The sequence below is a fragment of the Plecotus auritus genome (genome assembly GCF_963455305.1).
Source record: "Plecotus auritus genome assembly, chromosome: 2".
In the NCBI taxonomy this organism is placed as follows: domain Eukaryota; kingdom Metazoa; phylum Chordata; class Mammalia; order Chiroptera; family Vespertilionidae; genus Plecotus; species Plecotus auritus.
This window is the reverse complement of record NC_137771.1, coordinates 156,108,475-156,124,454: the sequence shown is the minus strand read 5'-3', so window position 1 is coordinate 156,124,454 and position 15,980 is coordinate 156,108,475. Positions and strand designations below refer to the sequence as shown.

Here is a 15,980-nt window from a genome sequence, read left to right as displayed (position 1 = left end):
TGTCCAGCTGATCCATCAGAGTTAATGAAGAATCAAATTGACATAAATAATTTGAATTATTCTAGCTTTCATATGTGTTGTATTTAAGATGTTAAGGGTTAATACAGGTGTTGGATACTAAAAGATTTTCTTCTGGTAGCATTATTTGTTATATTGACTAACACAAGAAAAGCTAAATTACTTTGAGCTGATAGAAGGCACATCATGGGCAATCCCTTTTACCCCAGTCTTTGTATTTCCACAAAATCAGTGTCAACTCCACCAGAAAGATTAATCAGTAAATGCCTCGCACCAGTACTTGCAATAAGTGAAGGCACACTAATGCATTTAACTGAACCACCATTAGAAATGTATTAAATCTGGGAAGTTTGTTGATTCTTTAAGGTGCTTTGTGAACAGTTCCCCTGCTGTGCAATCTATTACCTGTTTAGTTTTAAATTAAATAATATCTCATTTCATGTTGGATTATTCTGACCTGATCTTATTTTGAGGTGGGGTTATTAAACTTGTACTCTTAATCACATATCTAAACAGTGTTCTTCACCAAGATTGTGCTTATTGATACTACTGTACACAATATATAAAATATCCTCTCCTTGAAATGATCTCTTAAGTTGATAAGAATCCTATCTAATAAAAGAGTAATATGCAAATTGACCATACATCTGCTACACCCACAAGCCACGCCCACCAGCCAATCTGGAGCAAGTATGCAAATTAACCCAACCAAGATGGCCGCGGGCACAGAGAGAGCAGGAGGCTTGGGTTTCCCCGGCAATGGAGGAAGCCAAGCTTTCCACCTGCCCTGGCGGGCCCAGGCCTCCACTCAAGGCTACAAAGTTTCAATTATGGAAGATAAATAAATCCCAATAAAAATGGTGGCAGCCACGAACTGGAGAGAGCAGGAGGCTTGAGTTGCCCCCGGCGATGGAGGAAGCCAAGCTTTCCGCCTGCCTTGGCCTCCGCTTAAGGCTACAAAGTTTCAAGTATAGAAGATAAATAAATCCCAACAAAAATGGCTGCGGCCACGGAGCAAGCAGGAGGCTTGGCTCTGCTCAAGGCTACAAAGTTTCAATTATAGAAGATAAATAAATCCCAGATCCCAGGGCCTCTGCTTGGGTCGCCTGGGGGCGTGGCTGGCCTGCAAACCACCACAGGCCCCTTGCCCAGGCCACCCCATGACCCAAAGGAACACCCACCCTGATCTGGGTCACCCTTCAGGGCAAACCAGCCGGCCCCCACCCGTGCACCAGGCCTCTATCCTATCTAATCCTACCTAATAAAAGAATAGTGTGCAAATTGACTGTCACTCCAACACACAAGATGGCTGCCCCCATGTGGACACAAGATGGCCAGCAGGGGAGGGCAGTTGGGAGGGACCAGGTCTGCACGGGAGGACAGTTGTGGGCAATCAGGCCAGCAGGGGAGGGCAGTTGGGAGGGACCAGGCCTGCAAGGGAGGGCAGTTGGGGGCGATCAAGCCTGCAGGGGAGGGCAGTTAGGGGTGACCAGGCTGGCAGAGGAGGGAAGTTGGGGGCGACCGGGCCTGCAGGGAAGAGCAGTTGTGGGGGGACCGGGCCTGCAGGGGAGGGCAGTTAGGGGTGACCAGGCCTGCAGGGGAGGGCAGTTAGGGGCAAACAGGCTGGTAGGGGAGCAGATAGGCATCAGTCAAGCTGGCAGGGGAGTGGTTAGGGGGTGATCAGGCTGGCAGGCAGAAGCGGTTAGGGGCAATCAGGAAGGCAGGCAGGCGAGCAGTTGGGAGCCAGCAGTCCTGGATTGTGAGAGGGATGTCCCAGATTGGAGAGGGTGCAGGCTGGGCTGAGGGACACACACCCCCATGCACGAATTTCATGCACCGGGCCTCTAGTGTTTAATAATAAAAGTTTACCTACCCTGTGGAACATATGCTTTTTGAACTCAAATATAAAACATAATTTTTTATTCTAATTTAATTTTTAAATTTCTTTTTCCTCAGAATAATGTGAAATCTTTTTATCGAACTCTTATAAGCTACTTGGCCCATAGTAGTTTAACTGTAGTTGTGTTTGCACTTTCAATATTATCCAGTTTGACATTAAACGAAGAGGTTGGGGAAAAGGTAAATATGATTTCTTGTTATTATTTTTTAAGATAATTATGAAGTTTTATTCTCTGATACTTTAAAAGTCATTGAGCCTTTTTATTAAGTTTTAGGATGATTTCAACTTAACTTTTTTTTTTTGTATAATATGCTTTCCCTAATTTGTTTTTAAGTTGTTCCATGCTCGAAACATTCATCAGACTTTTCAGCTAATATTTAATATTCTCATAAACGGTGATGGCACACTAACCAGAAAGTATTCAGTTGACCTACTGATGGATCTCCTTAAGAATCCTAAAATTGCTGATTATCTTACCAGGTATGGCTCTCTGACAAATTTTAAGACTTAAAAATACCAAAACTGCCTTTTTAGATTTAGTAAACTTGAATTCTACTGATTCACAATAGACTAAATAAGGATATTTCGATGTGCTTTATTCCCATTCTTTTTGCTTTCCTGGCCTGAAATGTAAAAGTATAACAGGGTGTGTGTGTATGTTTCAGTCTTCGCTTTAGATAAATAAAGTTGTATTAGTCTCCAAAATGTGCACACCATGATTAATCTGTTTCAAAACCAGTTTTAAATCTTAAACATGATGATTTTTTTAAAGAATATTTTTATTATATTCTTCTGGTATGTCTTTTTTTTTTTTTTTTTTTTTTTATAAAAATGGATATTTCCTTCAGTGGGTGCCTCTAGTGTGTTATAAGGTAAAAATGAGAACACATGTTTATATGTCTGTTCTATATCAGTGGCATTTCATGTGATTATTTATGTTTTGAGATTGCTTAGTAACTGTTTTCCAGAGAGCTCACAGTTTTTGTATCTTGCGTTAAGTTTTCCTAGTGTGATCCTAAGTTAGAACATTGTTGAAATTGTTTTAAAAGTTAAATTTACAAACCATTCAGAAACAAGAAAATGTTTATTGAGCTCTACTATGGTCAAGCGTGGGAGAGGAGAAGCAGGGATATGAAGACATAGTTCTTAAACCTTAAGGAATATAGAATCTAGAAGTTAAAAAAGAACAAAAACTAAGCACTAGGGCAAGGTTGACCACTACTCATATAGTTAATGATACTTTGTAATACCAAACAGCACTCACATTGGCATTTTATATTTTCTTCTCTTAAACATCAGTAGATAAGAGAACTGTCTTCCAGAGTGCCCTCCCTTTATCTGCCCTCTCTTATCTGTTCTAAGAATTTTCCCAATATATTCTCATGTAATACCCATTCTGACCACCAAATAGTGCTTATTTAACAGCTTTGGAGTAAGCAGAAAAATTATTTCGAGTATACCTTTCTAGGACAGAAGGATAATCTGATTTAACATTACTAAGTGGTTGCTTAATCACTTCTGGATATCTCTCAGTTGCATTATCTATTTTCTTTTCTGTCTAACCTAGAACTTTAGAGTCCCCTCTGGAAAGAAAATTATATTGCCCTCTATGTATTTGCTCTACCATTTAACAAAACATTCCTGTTCCAAAGTCTAACTTAATTCCTAAGTTCCTGATCGAAGCTTGAGAAAAATCATACCTTATAAATTTTTATGCTGCATGCTTATGATCTCTAACTTTATCTGGTTAACACCTCTTATATTTATTCCCAGTCAGTTTTCTTTCACATTTTCTAAGTAGTTCCTTTAAATATTTATTATTTTCATCTGCCACTTTTCACTTAGAAGATGTCCTTAATCTTTGTTTCACAGAAAAAAAAAAAACACACACAGAATCATATAGAATTGCAGTTACCTCAAATATGTTATGGGCAAAGTTACCCGTGTTTATTCCATTTCTTACTGAGTGTCCTGTTTTTTTCATAAACATATCCCATTATTCTGTGCATTAAGTCTTATTCTGTCCTATCTTCAGCAGTTTCTCCTATCTCTCTAGTGCCTACCATTCAGTTGACTTCCTTGATTTATACATATGCTCAACTTTCATCTTTTTCTTCAACCATATGTACCTTTAATATCTGATCTGCCATTGTATTCAAGGTGAATATTCAAATTCTCAGTATAGCCCTCGAAATGTGACTGGCAATCTATCAGCCATATCTCTTCACATTTTCTTTTGTATATACTTTTGTATAATCATTTCAGACAATAAATAGAACCACCAACTTGCTAGATACGCCATTTCATGTATCCATGTACCATTTCCTCTGGAGTGCTTCATATGGACGGCTGAAATACTCTTTCCACTATATATGTCTGATGCCTTTTTTTTAAGAAATATATTTTATTGATCTTTTACAGAGAGAAAGGGAGAGGGATAGAGAGTTATGAGAGAAGCATCGATCAGCTGCTTCCTGCACACCCCCTACTGGGGATGTGCCTGCAACCAAGGTACATGCCCTTGACTAGAATTGAACCTGGGACCCTTCAGTCCACAGGCCGGTGCTCTATCCTCTGAGCCAAACTGGTCAGGGCACCTTTTTGTTCTTTAAGACTCAAGTCTGTAAAGCTTCACCTGATCAGGCCTGTTTCTACCAAATCTGGGTTGATATCCATCCTATTTCATAGCATTTTATACATTTTCATTATAGCATATTTTACATTACATTATATTATTTTGTTTTTCTGCCTCTATCCTTAGGCTGTGAGTTCTCTGTTAGGGCACTGTTCTCCCAAATCTAGGATGTACCAGTCACATAGAACGTAATGTGAATGGTACCACTAGTACCTCTTAGAGTTGTTTAACATAGGGCCCTGCTCCTTACCTTTATATCTGCAGAGCCTAATTTAATATCTGGAAATTGTAGATGCTTTATAAATAAGTATCTGTCTAATTTATTAGTATATTAGTGTTCCTTGAATTTTACAACCTTTAAAAAAAAGCTATGGAGATACAGAAAGTTTCAGTGATTATTTATTACCACGTGTCATTTTTTTTTTCATTATTTTATAAATGACAGCCAATTTATGTATATCACAGTGGTAGAATACGTTTCAAGTTTTGAGAAAAACTTTATAAAGACTTTCATATTAGAAGCCAAAATAAATAAATGAAAGAAAATACAATTAAATTTTATATTTGTTTTGTGCATAAATTATTTTTGATGTATCAATTTTATAATCTTACTTGATATATTTTTTTAAATTTTGTATTAGTTTTAGGTGTACAGCGTAGTGGTTAGACAACAATATACAAAGTGTTTCCCCCTGATATTTCCAGTACCCACCTAGCGTCCTACATAGTTATTACAATGTTATTCATTTAATGTATATTTTTATTTCAAACCTAGGTATGAGCACTTTTCTTCATGTCTTAATCAAGTATTAGGTCTTCTTAATGGAAAGGATCCTGATTCTTCTTCAAAGGTAGGTAAAAACATGATCCTTTGTTTAAACTTTTAAAAAATATAATATGAGGAAAAATCTAAGTGCTCAGTTCTCAATTTTTACAAACTAAACATAGACATATAACAAGTATATAGATCAGGAAACACAACATTACCAATACTCTAGAACCCTCCTAGAATCTTTATAAACTGATATATTAGTCCCTTTGGAAAACTGTTCCATGGTACCTACTGAGCATATGTATACCATATGACACAACAATTCCACTCCTAGCTACATAGGCAAGAGAGACATGTTCATAATACATACAGAAAGTGTTAAATAGAAAAATTTTTAAGTGATACCATTTACTAATTTTTAAAAATGTCAACTGCTTAGGGGATAAGGCCAACAAAACATTACAAAACCTCTACTCTGAAATTATGAAATGTTGAGAGAAATAAAAGACCTAAATGAATATGTTCCTACCAAGTTCATATAGATAGCAAGAGTTTACAATGTTTGGTTATTCGAAATTACAACAGGTTTTACAGTGTTTATTGTTGTTTTTTTATTGATTTCAGAGAGGAAGGGAGAGGGAGGGAGAGATAGAAACATCAATGATGAGAATTGTTGATTGGCTGCTTCCTACATGCCCCACACTGGGGACCTAGCTACTGTAAACTGATTGGAATCAAAACATGACCTTCTGGTTCATAGGTCGACACTCAACCACTGAGCCAAGCTGGTCAGGCTATTTTTGTATTTTTCTTATTTGATGTATGTGGAAATTGGGAAGGTGATTATAAAATTTGTATGGTTATGCAAAGGTCCAAAAATAACTGTGGCTATCCAGAAAAAAAAAATAAAGTTGGAGGGCTTATACTACCACCAGATAACAAGATTTAATATGAAGCTGTAGTAATTAAAACAGTGCAGTATTGTTATAAGTATAGTTAGCTGGCCCAGTGGAATAGAGTACTGTCCAAAACCAAACCCCTAGTTTATGGATCTTATTGATAACATCAGTATTAAAAGTATGGTCATTTTTTTTTAATATATTTTATTAATTTTTTTACAGAGAGGAAGAGAGAGGGATAGAGAGTTAGAAACATCGATGAGAGAGAAACATCGATCAGTTGCCTCCTGCACACTCCCTACTGGGTATGTGCCCGCAACCAAGGTACATGCCCTTGACTGGAATCGAACCTGGGACCCTTGAGTCTGCAGGCTGACGCTCTATCCACTGAGCCAAACCAGTTAGGGCAAAAGTATGGTCATGTTAATAAATGCCACTGGGTCAATTGAACATCCATATGGGAAAAAACTGAATTTTGACCCCTACCTCACACCAAATGAGGAAATCAGTTCCAAATAAATTGTAGATCCAAATGTGCAAGGTAAAACAGTGAACTATGATCTTTTAGAAGAAACACCTAGCAGAATATTTTTACATCCTTGGAAGAGATGAAGATTTTCTTAGACAAGGAACAAAAACACCAATTATACAGGAAAAAAGTTGATAAGTAGGACTGCATTAAAATTAAGAGTTTCTGTTCATGAAGAGTCCACCAATAAGAGTGAAAAAGACAACTCACAGTGTGGGAAAAGTTCTTTATAATACATATATTTAAAAAAGGACTCTTACCTAAAATATATTATTTAAAAACTTATACATATATGTCAGAAAAAATACTGATCTCCAATAGCAACCTAAAAAGAAAACTTGAATTGGTCAATAAATATGAAACAGTTACTCAACTTTATTAATATTCAGGGAATGCAAATTTAAATGGTAATGTGATATCACTGCATATACACCAGATGGTTAAATTTAAAAATAGGGATAAGATCAAGCATAAATGAGAATGTAAAAAATTCCTAAGTGTCCCAGTATGCATGGGCTGAAAATTGGTACAACTGCTTATGAAAACTAGTATTTATAGTCAAACCTCTGTTGTGGAACAAAACTTTAGTTCTCAACTGCACAACCCTTCCATACTGATACTGTACTAGCATTGGACACACGCATAAATTCATACAGGACCCAACCATTCAACTCTTAAGTATTTACCATAAAGAATTGAAAACATGTTCACCAGAAGACATATACAGAACATAGCAGTACTGCTCATAATAGTGAAGAATTAGGAACAACTCAAATACCATTAACAGTAGAATGGGCAAATAAACTGTAGTATATACACACTGGAATACAGTCAAGCACTGTTTAACAATGGGGATACATTCTGAGAAATGAATCTTTTCTCTGAACATCATAAATGTACTTACATAAACTTAGGTGGTATATACACCTTGGCTATAAGGTATAGCATATTGCTCTTAGATTACAAATTTGTACAGCATGTTACTGTACTGAATACTGTAGGCAGTTGTAACACAATGGTACTTAGCAGCTAAACAGAAAAGGTACAGTAAAAATCCTATCTAATAAAAGGGTAATATGCAACTTAACCGTCACTCCGTCACAAAGATGGTAGCGCCCAGTCCCCTCAGCCTCGCAGGAGTCCCCCAGTCCTGGGGGTGCTGCCGCTGAGAGTGGGCAGCGTGAGCAGCCTGGCGAATGCTTGCTTTGTTGCTGCAGCGACAGAGGGCCTCTGGGCAGCCAGCATGGAGTGGCCGGGGCAGGGCACTTGCTTCGTCGTCGTGGCGACGCCCTGGCCACAGAGGGCCTCTGGGGGACAGGAGGGCCGGCCTGCAGCCTCCACAGCCCAGTGCAGCCTTGGAGAGGAGACGGTAGGTCCGCCTCCCACAGAAGCAGCGTGGCTCCCTCCCATGGAATCCGCATGGGTCCCTCCTGGCTCCCACGGACGCGACACCGTTCCCATGGAAGCAGCGCGGTTCCTGGTGGTGTGCTGCGGTTCCCGCCGGCTCCCACGAAAGCAGCAAGCAGCCTACTGTGCGCGATATCGCGCAATGGGCTACTAGCATAGTATAAAAGATGAAAAAGGGGTAATTGCTCTGGGTGAGTGATTGAGTGGTGAGTGTGAAGACCTAGGACTTTACTGTACCTTACTGTAGACTTTGTAAACACTGTATGCCTACAGTAAATTGACAAAATGAGATCAAATAAAGCACAAGAGACAGTAATGCAATCAAGAGATGCCATAAACACAAGATCTTTGAAGGTGCTACTGGTGTAACAGCATACTGTTTTACAGCAAACTTTTTTTTATAAGTAGAAAGTACATTCTAAAATAATGATTAAAAAGTATAGTATAGCCCTAGCTGGTTTGACTCAGTGGATAGAGCATTGGCTCTCGTATTGAAGGGTCCTAGGTTCAAATCCAGTCAAGGGCACATACCTCAGTTGCAGACTCCATCCCCAGCTCTAGTCAGGGTATGTGAGGGAGGCAACCAATTGGTGTATCTCTCTCACATTGGTGTTTATCTTTCTCTGACTCTCCCCCTCCCTTCCACTCTCTCTAAAAATCAATGGAAAATATCCTCAGGTGAGGATTAACAACAAAAAAAGTATAGTATAGTAAATATATAAAGCAATAACACAGTCATTTATTATCATAATCAAGTATTATGCACTGAAAAAGTGGCTATACTTTTATACATCTAGCAGCACAGTAAGTTTGTTTACACCAGCCTTACAAACACTTGAGTAGTTGTGCTCTGACATTAAGATGACACTAAGTGATAGGAATTTTTCAGCTCCATTACATTTTTACAGGACCACCACTGTATATGTGGTCTGTCATTGACTGAAGAGTCATGATGTGGAGCATGACTGTACTACACAACAGTGAACATGTGTGAAATGCAGCAGCATGCAACAATATGTATGAATCTCACTGATACAATGCTAAGCTAAAGAAGCCAGACAGAGCATATTCACTGTAAGATTCTGCTTATATACAGAGTGGGGCAAAAATAGATTTACAGTTGTGAGTATGCTAAGCAGAGTTTATTCTTGTATTATTATTTATTGTATTATTTTCCATACAAACAACTGTAAACCTACTTTTGCCCAACCCTGCATAACGTTCCATGTGATTGTTTAATATAAACTGGTAAGTTGATCAAAAAATTTACATAGAAATACAAAGATCCAAGAACAGCTAAGATAAAATAATCTATATATCAGAAATCTGAGGTGGAGAAGTGGTTCCACATGGCCTTAGGAAGGGACACAAGTGGGTTCTGGAGTTCTGATAGAATTTTCTTTCTTGATCGGATTGCTGGTTACACAGGTGTGTTCACTTTGGGAAAACCATCTAGCTGTGCACTGGTGATTGATTTATTTACTTCTCTGTATGTTATACTTACAGAGTACTTGTACTTGAGAAAGTATTTTCTTGTAAGATAAACAAGAAACTGGTAACATGGCTTGCCCCCAGGGAATGTAGTTATAAATCAGACTGGTATGTGCTTTTGACTTTGGAATCAAGAAAATGTACCTATTCAAAAACAAATACCACAATTTAAAAGAGAATAAATCAGATTTGTTTCATAGTAAATGCTAATGGACTGAATTCTATTAAAATTTAGATACTATCAAGTTGATTAAAACACAAATCCCAATTATATGTCAAGAAATAGACAAAGGTAGAAAATAAGTGATAGGCAAAGAGACACAAAAAAATTTTTTTAAGATAGTTTGGTAGTATATGAAATAATGTAGAATTTAACTTAACAGCTAATAAACAGGTTGATGTGGGATGTTATGTAATGGGATAAGTCTCAATTAGTAAAGAAATGAGGCAGAATATGGGGAGCAAAGGGACATAATACTGACATGCAAATATAGTGTAGAAATAGCCATTCTTAATGTTTTAAGGCTTTTTGGAATACCACTTTTAAATATTATTGTAAAGTATGCTTTATGGCAATTCTTAGAATCTTAGTATGATAGCAAATGTTAATTATTTTATTTTTAATGTTTGTTTTTTCATTTTAAAAACAAAACTTTAAAAAGTTAAGTACTGTAGAAGGAATATAAACATTAGTTGAAGTTGCCCTTCCTTCTTTGGCCCTCATAGTCCTGTTAATCAAAAGTAACTACCACTAATAAATTACTTTGTAACCATGTGGAAACTTTTAATTCATTTTGAAAAATAATACTGAAAGAAAAATTGGAAGCTGCTCCTAATTTTTGTTGTAAAGTATTTTCTTTAAAAATGTATGTCCATTTCAGTTTTATAATTTTAATTTGATTGCTTTGTGCACTAAAGTCTAAGGAATTGACATTTAATGCAGACTTTATATTACACAGGTTTTAGAATTACTTCTTGCCTTCTGTTCAGTGACTCAGCTGCGCCATGTGCTCACTCAGATGATATTTGAACAGTCTCCATCTGGCAACACTGTTCTGGGAAGCCGTTCTAAATGTGCAGAACCTACTGTAGCTCTACTTCGTTGGTCAAGCCATCCCTTGGATGGATCAGAAAACTGTTCTATTTTAGCATTGGAACTGTTTAAGGAAATATTTGAGGTAATATTTGACAATTTGACTTTTTCATTTTTATGATTCTCAGTGAACAGTTGTTTTAAAAAATGTTCATAATAAACTTCCAGATGTTCATATGTTTTAGGAAAACTTTTCCATTACTAGGTTCCCTAACATTCAATTCCCTACTGAATTTCTTTTCTCTGGCAAAATCACAAATATTAGTGTTTTCATATATATATATATATATATATATATATATATATATATATATATATATATATATATATTGAATAGCTTATATATACTCCTTTCCGTGTAATAAGTAATGGTTTGTATGTTTTACTATTTTTTGAAATAATCACATTCTGTCTGTCTCAGTAGATACTGTGTGCTGTCTTTATTAGCCTTTTGAGTTGATTAACAGAGGAACATTGGATTCAGTCAGTGAAGTATCATGTAGCACACCAGGCATGTCTAGACACTTAGGATACAGACAAAATTCCTTCCATAGAGGTCATTATATTCTAGCAGATTCTACTACCAGGGTCATTTTGTATTCTCCACTATTCTCCCTGTTTTTACCCATTCCACCTACCCTCATTCTCTTCCTAGAATGTTTCCCCTTCCCTTACCAGATCCTATGCACAAACAAATGTGTATGAATGATTAAATATATTTGTTAGGAATTATGCACAAGTTGTTTTTTCTGTTTTATATTAGTCTTGCCTGTTAATCAGTTTTAGTATTTAAAGAGCCCTTTGAGATTCTTGATGGGAATTATTTGTGGTTGTAAAGCATTAAAACTAGTGTCTATTTAGTTATTGGAATTACATTTAGCAAATTCAGGATACTTGTTTTTAGTACACTTTATAATAATCTTTAAATCACAAGTATAATGTATTTAGAAATCGTTTGCACTTGATTAACCCAAAACCTTATTGTTCCATTTGAAGAAAAGCTCATCATAGTCTCAACACTGGATAAAGGGTAGATTTTAAATAGGAGACACAGGTCAATGAACTATTAAGTAAAAAATTTAAAGAGAATGTTGCAGCTCCGTGATGACTACTTCTGCATTCTGTATTCCATCTTTTGTTTTGTTTTGTTTTGTTTTTAATCGTTGGTGGTGGTTATATTCCAGGATGTCATAGATAGTGCTAACAGTTCCTTAGCTGACCGTTTTGTGACCCTTCTGCTGCCTACAGTCCTGGATCAGCTTCAGTTCACAGATCAAAATCTAGATGAAGCCTTAATAAGAAAAAAATGTGAAAGGATGATCAAAGCCACTGAAGTTTTGTTAAATATCCTTTACTATTATAAATATGAAAACTAAATAACCACTCACTTTTTCCCCCAGGATTGTATTTACTGCATTTTGTCTTTGGTTATAAATTTGTTTCTCATGCTTGTATCTATTCACAATTATTGAACTGAAGTTTAAATATAGAACTAATTCTCAATGAATAATTTCTATAAAAGTTATTCAGACATTTTTTTTCTTTATTTTTGTGCAAAACTTTTAAGCTAAAGAACATTTTCAGAAATGCATTTAAACTTGATTTAGATAATTTTATCATAATTTCAGATTAGTATCTATATTCTAAAATAACTGCCCTTGCACTTTCTTCTGATAGTTGCCCCTGGGTGATTTGTGGTGCCATCTTTGGTGGAATGTATCAGAATAAATAAATGTTGATAAAGGTGTCATTATTTTAGCTCAGTAAATTTTAGCTATGTTTTATAAATTAAAGCATAAATGTTTTTAATAAAGGTGACATCACACTTGATTATAAAACAGACAAATGTTATCAAGACAAATTAACTCATTAAAAAAAAAAGACCTTGAGTACAATTAGTGTCACTGCTTAACTTCTGTATACTGATTTTCTTAGTTCTTTCTTTGTTAGCTTTTGTTTTTTTTAGATCAGCTGATTCTAACCCTCCGAAAAGTCCAAATCTCAATTTTTAAAAAATTTAATAATGCTTTTTTTAAAAATTATCAGCAAGGAACCACTATATTTAAGCCAAATCTTTTACATTTGCCTAGTTAGGTTTCTTTGTATCTCAAAGCAAGAATTTGCTCAACTTTGTCCTGCCTTAGAACAAACACCACATCTCTTTCCTCTCCTCTCTGAGCTGCTGCTGCTTAATTCCCTTCTTCCTTTATAGCTGTGACTCTCAACATGGGCTGTTTATTAGAATTGCTAGGAGGACATTTTAAAAATACTGATACCAGAACCTTACTTCCAGAGATTCTAATTTAACTGGAGTAATGTGAAACCCTAGTGGGGAGGAGTGTTTATGATTATTGGTTTAAACTACCTAGGTGATTCCGACATACAGCCAGAATTGAAAACAATTGCTATAGAGATAAATGATTACTTTGCTTGACCTTACAGATATCTATAATATATTAAGGCCTTCTCTTATTGATTGGTGCCTATTTGTTTGTTTGTTTGTTTATGAGAGAGAGAAACATCAATTTGTTGTTCCACTTATTTATGCATTCATTGGTTGATTCTTATATGTGCCCTGACCAGGGATCAAACCCACAATCTTGGCATATCAGGACAGTGCTCTAACCCGCGGAGCTACCAGATCAGAGGAAAACTTGATTCTTTTCAATGATAAATCCTATGTAATAAAAGCCTAATATGCTAAGTGTCCAACCGTTCATTCGACCAGTCGCTATCATGCACACTGACCACCAGGGGGCAGATGCTCCGACCGGTAGGTAAGCTTGCTGCTGGGGTCCGGCTGATCGGGACTGGGTGAGATGGGCCGGACGTGCCCTGGAGCCCTCCCACAGTCCCTTCCCAGCCCTGATTGTGCACCCGTGGGGTCCCTCAGGCTGGCCTCTGCCTTCTTGCAATTTGGGACCCCTCGGGGATGTCGGAGAGCTGGTTTTGGCCCGATCCCCACAGGCCAGGCCGAGGGACCCCACTGGTGCACAAATCCGTGCACCAGGCCTCTAGTATTCAAAATAACTTACAATATAAAAGTATGAGAAAATAGCTTACTTTAGTTCAATAAGTATTTATTGAACCATTGCAATGCCTGCTAACAAAAGACTCAACATCTAGTAGAGGAACATTCTTTTGGTTTCACCTTTGAGTCAGAAACTTTTGGTGTCAGTCTCATCACTTACCTGTCACTTAAATGCTCTGAGCTCTAGTTTCCTGATCTGTCATTGAGCTAATGTAACAATAATTACACCAAATTTCAGTGAGATAATTTGCATGAAATCATCCTCAATGCTGTAAAGTGCTATGCAAATATAAGGTTTTTTGAGAAATTTTTTGTGTGCCTTAACAAAACTTACCTCTGTGTGGGGACGATACTCTAAAAGTGCATGTTGCAAAAATTCTGACTACTGTCAAATGTTCCACTCTGATAGAACAACAGTTTACATATGGCAAGATTGATCTGGGGTTTGGAACAAAGGTAGCTGATTCTGAATTGGGGTAAGTATATGAAATTCAAATTGTGAAATGGTGCAGCCAAACAATAAAAATAAAAAGATGTAGTGATTCTCATCTTTTGGAAGCATATCCTTGGGGTATGTCCTATTTTCTCAAGGAGTAGTGGAGAATTAAAAATATTTTCATAATGATTTTTTAAAAAATCTATTTAACCCATTGATCACATGCTTCTGAAGAAGAATATTAACATTTTGGTTTATTTTTCATTGTTTAGATTTGTTTTGTCATGTTTTAAATTATTGTGATTATCTAAGGGTCTTTTATACACCTGAACATTTCTTTTCTGGAGGTCTTTTTGACATTGCCTTATTAACTATATTTATGTCCATTTAGTTTTATATCTTTAAATGCAAAAGCATGAAAAAACAGGTGTAGTTTTTATCATGAGCAAATTAGTCACTGCTGAAAGCTTTCTAATAACGAAGACAAACCTTCTACCTTAGCATGTTACGATTTCTGGTTAAAAGTGGCATAATAATGGGATTACTTTATCCCCCTCCTCCCACATGAATTAAGTCCATTTGACAGGTATCTATTGAGGACCTGCTAAGTGTTAGACACTATGATTTGTTCCAATTTTTATAAATATCATAATTGTCAGAATTGCACTCTTCAATAACAAGGATTATCTTTTTACTTTTTTATGCTCCCTTTTGGGTACAGTTTAGTATAATTCATTCAGTAAATTTAGATATTATACCATTGCCCTCTATTGTTGATATTCCAGTGGCAAAGCTAAGAATTAAATGGGTCATGTTACCAATGCTGCTAGTAATTTGAAGCAGAAAGTTGAGGCATGGTGGTATTTGAGAATAGAAAAAAAAAATTCCATCAGAACTATTAATGCTGATTTATTCTCTTTGGGTCTTGAGTTTAAAGGATGTTGGTCTCTATGATATTTTTACTTTTCAATAATATTTTACTTCTCAAAAGAAACAACACTGCACCTTCTTGAGGTTTAAAAACAAAGATGTTGATTTTCATTTTCTTTAAAATTATGTATAGAAATAAGCTCTAAGGAAATTTTTAGTTAACTAATTTAAATATGACTTTTTTTTTAAGCAAACTTGCTGCTGATGTAATTTTGAAAACTCTTGATTTGATGAACAGACTTAAACATTTAGTTCCTGGTATGGAAGTAAGCTTCTACAAAATCCTTCAGGTGAATTTATACTCTTCAAATAATTTTAGTTATTCATATGTAAATGCTTCCTAATATATGTTTCTGTTTTAAAATTCTTAATTTTTAAAAGATTATTTCCTTAGAATTGGCATCAGAAGAAAGTTTAAAGTTGTTAATTGTCTTAAGTACCTATAATATTCTCACTACACAGTTATGTTACATTTTTGCAGAAACTGAATGTAAGTGCTCCTGGTTCTAATGTACAGAATATTCATGATAGCGACACTTGCTAAGCCTTTTTCTTTTTTGTGTCCTACTTCAGTTTTCTTCATTTAGTTTTGTTGGTGTTGTGGTGATGAGGGGAGTGGTATTTGTTTGGGGGTTTTGTTTTTAGTTTGAGTTGATGAGGTAGGATATTAAGGGGTAGGGAGACATTTGGAAGAAAAGGACTTGATTATGAATGATAAGATTAGAGAGGCTGTGCAGAAAATAGCTAACTAGAAAATTTAAATGATAGTAGCTGAATAAGAGCTCTAGATGTTTACCTTGGTATCTACAAAACCTGCTTTATAATAGATATTTAACAAC

General features: G+C 36.1%; 1 protein-coding gene across 1 annotated transcript in view; it reads left to right on the top strand.

The window, feature by feature from the left end:
* CIP2A (cellular inhibitor of PP2A) overlaps positions 1-15,980 on the top strand; it is a gene marked incomplete at its 5' end in the record, with an annotated part of 45,561 nt that overhangs the window by 9,356 nt on the left and 20,225 nt on the right. The window contains 7 exons of the mRNA XM_080654674.1: positions 1,975-2,097; positions 2,253-2,398; positions 5,329-5,404; positions 10,611-10,829; positions 11,929-12,088; positions 14,110-14,251; positions 15,332-15,431. Of these exons, the coding sequence (XP_080510800.1) occupies positions 1,975-2,097; positions 2,253-2,398; positions 5,329-5,404; positions 10,611-10,829; positions 11,929-12,088; positions 14,110-14,251; positions 15,332-15,431 (966 nt within the window). The remainder of the gene's footprint in view (positions 1-1,974; positions 2,098-2,252; positions 2,399-5,328; positions 5,405-10,610; positions 10,830-11,928; positions 12,089-14,109; positions 14,252-15,331; positions 15,432-15,980) is intronic.